General features: G+C 41.7%; 1 protein-coding gene across 1 annotated transcript in view; it reads left to right on the forward strand.

Moving 5' to 3' along the window:
* LOC104917195 (ranBP2-like and GRIP domain-containing protein 3) overlaps positions 1-4,202 on the forward strand; it is a 21,454-nt gene that overhangs the window by 16,687 nt on the left and 565 nt on the right. Inside the window, exons 2-8 of the mRNA XM_031557774.1 lie at positions 3-212; positions 1,356-1,534; positions 1,677-1,852; positions 2,151-2,274; positions 2,649-2,810; positions 3,489-3,626; positions 3,713-3,859. Of these exons, the coding sequence (XP_031413634.1) occupies positions 3-212; positions 1,356-1,534; positions 1,677-1,852; positions 2,151-2,274; positions 2,649-2,810; positions 3,489-3,626; positions 3,713-3,859 (1,136 nt within the window). The remainder of the gene's footprint in view (positions 1-2; positions 213-1,355; positions 1,535-1,676; positions 1,853-2,150; positions 2,275-2,648; positions 2,811-3,488; positions 3,627-3,712; positions 3,860-4,202) is intronic.

A 4,202-nucleotide genomic window follows, 5' to 3' on the forward strand; every position in this document is an offset into this window, starting at 1 on the left:
AGGTCATATGCTGCTGAGCTTAAGCCGTGGCAAGGAGGATTTCTTGAGAAAGACTGTGGAATCTTTTGCCAACACAAGGGGTTTACTGACATTGTTTGAAAGCCTCTTTGGGAAGGGAGCTTCTCGAGAGAGTTCTTTCCTTGGCACAGAGGAGATGGGCAATGTCAGTACACGAGCACCAATGCAGGCAGAACTTACTAAATACGATATTGGTAAGCCGTATCACTTTTTAAACTCAACTGAAGCATGGCTGTATCAGAGGAGCTTCTGTAACTGCTTCCTTTTGCAACAAAAGAGATGGGGCTGTAACAGCTGTTCAGCGTAGCCTTGCTCAGTGCAAGAGGGTGATGTGCATGAAGCTTCACCTGATGCTTGCTGCTGAGAGGTGGCACTGCCACGCCTGGTTCTGAAGAATTCTAAGCATAAAAATGAAGTACTTTTGGGATGAGTTGCTGGGACTTGATGATGAAGTCTGGCTTTGAAATTGAGTGAGAGAAGATTAGAAGTAGTTTTCTACTTAGCTGTTAGTTTTCAGAAGTGTTTTGATTATGAAATCCAAAACGACCCAGCAGGATACAAAACAATAAGGCCTATGGCCCTTCCTCTTTATAGATATAGCTAAAGAGAAATATGTGTAGCTATGAAGAAATAAAGTTTACACTTACTGCAGCCTCTCCTAAGAGGGCTGTATTATTTTGTATTGTGTATTTAAAAAGGAAGTAACAGAAAAACTCAAAGCATCAGCACTCAAAGGCTTGCGCTTATTATACACGGGGTGAAGGCTTTCCCTGTTGGAAAAATAAATTCAAAAGCAGTGTAAGCATATTCACAAAAATAAAAATACAAAACAAAACCGAATTCAAAACAGAAATTAAGCACTCAGGTTATTTGCTTTGCTGAAGATGGTAGATCCCTTGAGCTTTACAGACCTAGAGGAACGTAGGAAAAATCTGCTTAACCTGATCCCTCGAAATGGAGAGGCTAAGGTTTAAAATTGTTATCTGCTTCCTTGGAGACGTTCTCTCCATTTTTCGCTTTGACAGCGAATGTATCCACGTGCTCACCTTGTGCACTTCTGTGAGTTGGTATTGCTCCTTTAGAAATTATTTGTGTGCTAGAAACAGATGGAGAGATCACTTGAAGAGTGTTACATCTTCTTTTCAAAGTGCTTTTTCAAAGTTCCAGCTTGTGAGACAAAGGCAAACGGGTGGGAAGAGGTAGCTGGGAAGCTCCTAGGATGGGAGAAATCTTCGGAGCTCCTCACTTCTCTTGGAACGAAACCCAGCTGTGATCAGACGCTAGCCTTCCTCACTAGGACGTAGGCACCAACTTCCTGCTGCTTTGTTTTTGCACAGGTGCTGTTCGAATGCACAACGGCAGTCTCCAGCACCTTGTGTGGCTTGGTTTGCAGTGGAACTCTGTGTCAGTCTTACCCCCAGTGCGGCAACTGTTAAAGCAGCTTTTTCACTTGCCCCAAGAAACATCAAGGCTTGAGACAGATGCTCCTGAATCCCTTTGCCTGTTGGACCTTGAAGTCAGTACACTTTCCAAGATCTGAAATGCATTTAAATGCTATTTTCTCTTCTCTTATTTCTTTTCTTCTCCTTTCCTTTCCTTTCTTTTCTTTCTCTTGGTGCCTAATATTTTCTTTGGTTTATTTATTTTTACAAAAACAGGTATTCCTACTCGGGATGGTATTCACTTGCAACTTAGAACTGCAAGAGAAGTTTAATACTCGTGATGAAACACATCAGCCGCCTTTCTTACCATTGCTGCTGTGCAAACAGTACTCTACTGAGAAGCAAAGATCCTGGTGGGATGCTGTTCGTGCTCTTATGCAGAAAAAAACAACGTAAGAATTCTTCTGCTTGGAAGTATTTGAAACAAGCCTTTAGACAGCTTCTGAACTGATTCCCATAGATTGTGTAAAACTAGTTTGCTTGGTTGGACTGTTTTGGACATGAATGTTTTGTTGCAAGAGGGGTTTGAGACACAAAAGAGCTTTCTCCAAATGGGCTGTATGTTTCTCGTATAGCATTTCTAAACCAGAGCTAGAAGCAAAGCTACTTGTTATTTTCATCAAACAAGTGACATGTGAATAGAAGAAAAAGAGAAAATACTAACTGAGGGCTGTTTCTTCTATTACTCAGGCCAGAATCAGTGACAAAACTGAAGTTTCTTGTCCAGCATGGATTAAGTACTCTGCGAGCGCTGGAGAAGCACGGCCTTCAGCCTGCCTTTATTATACACTGGGCAAGAAGCCTGCAAAATACAGTAAGCTGAGATTATTGTTCAATATGTACAATCTGTTCTTTCTCTCCTTGTGTAACTGAACGCACAAAGTAAACAAAATCAGGTGAGAAGGTACTATTGAGAGCAGTTGTGAACTCTGTCAGGTAAGTTAATTTCTCTAGCCAACCTATCAGGTACCCTCCCCCTCACTACCTCTTAGCACTGCACTGACCTGTAGTGTTATTTTCTCCCTGTCATCTTTGATAACTCTACGGAGAGACCTCCTATAATTCATCACAAGTGTCAGAGAACAAGTCTTGAATTTTTTCAAGAAAACAACGGCACCAGGGCAAATAAGTGTTAGTAAGACTTGATTTGAATTTGTTGAAGTAGCTTCTATTTCTTTTCTTCAACAGGGCGCTAGCCTGAAATTCTTCTGTGACCAGAAGGAATACATTGGAAGAAGTGTCTACTACTGGAAGAAAATCCTGATTAGTTTGGAAACCATCAAAAAGAACAAAAATATTCCTGAACCGACTGATCCTCTCTTCAAACATTTCCACAGTGTGGACATTCAGGTGCAGATTGATCGATCTAAGATTAGAGTAAGGGGGGTTATATGTCGATACACGAGCTTATGATTCTGGTTTCACCCAGAAGATGGCTAAGCACGATGTCACACTGCACGGAACACCCCTTTGGCCAGTTTAAGTCAGCTGTTCTAATTCTGTTCCCTCCCAGCTCCTTGGATCCTTAGCAGAGAATGGCCTCGGCTCTGGGCAACATGCTTAGCAGGAATTATAAACATCGGTGTGTTCTCAACACTGCTTTTCTCCTAGAACCAAAACATCGCATCACACCAGACACGCTGAAGAAAACAGTTCCATCCCAGCTGAAAATAGACACTTACATTTACATTGGGGTTTTTTTGTTTGTTTGTTTGTTATGTAGTCATCGTTGTTGTGGTTTTTTTGCATTGTGCTAACGATGAGATTTGGCAGTATCAGAATGTATCTGATAAAGGGGGAAAAATATTTTTTGAGAACTTTTCCTAGTTGTAAAACTGTGTCTGCTTGGAAGGCACCGAACTCCCTTAGCACCAACTTTGTTGAAGAAGTATTTTCTTGTCTTAGAGGAAGATGAGTGATGCCATTAACCTCCTCCTACTTGATTTCTTCCTGGATGTTGGCATACACTAGCTGTTCCAAGAGCTCACACATATGTGAGGTGTGACTTGTCTTTGGCTTTGGTTGTAGGTCTTTCAGGTTGCAGCCTATGAAGAAGAGGCACGTATAGCATTTGCGGTGCTGGCTGCAGTTGAAGGCAAAACTGATGATGCCTTCCTAGCATTTGAGGCTATCAAGAATGTGGTTTCATACTGGAATCTTGCCGAGGTTGGTTCCTAACCTGCTTTACCCCAAATGCTTTTCCGTTACTTGCATTCCAGCTGATTCTTATTAATTCAAATGCTGTTGCTTAGCTTTGCCAAAGAAAGGCAGAGGAGATGGTGAGTGGTGATGTTTTGCCAGAAGAACAAGGAGAACACAAAGCCTACCTTCTCAAAAGAAAGCAGTACCTAACGAAGATCATTGATGAGTTCTCCTCAGATCTGTCAGTAGCTGACAAAGTAAGTAATTCTTGCTCAGCATCTTGTTTGGGAGATGCAGTGGTGTCACTTACAGTTTCAAAGTGAAACCATTTAAAGCCTTTGCTCTAAGGCAAGTGAAAACTTACTTGTTCCCCCAGACAAATGACTTGCCTGACTCCAGTGGGTTGGGAAACTTCTGGGAAACTTCTCTAACTCACCAGAACGTCAGTGTTTTGACTGCTGCAAATGACAACTTTTATGTAAACAAATAGCTTTTTCCCATTATCTTCTTAGTGGGTTGATAGTTTCCAAGCAGAATTAAGGCTTGTGTGAATTGTCCTCTTGCATTAATTTTAACAGAGGTTGGGCTTTGCTGGGGGAA

Source organism: Meleagris gallopavo, unplaced genomic scaffold, assembly GCF_000146605.3.
Source record: "Meleagris gallopavo isolate NT-WF06-2002-E0010 breed Aviagen turkey brand Nicholas breeding stock unplaced genomic scaffold, Turkey_5.1 ChrUn_random_7180001957387, whole genome shotgun sequence".
Lineage (NCBI taxonomy): Eukaryota > Metazoa > Chordata > Aves > Galliformes > Phasianidae > Meleagris > Meleagris gallopavo.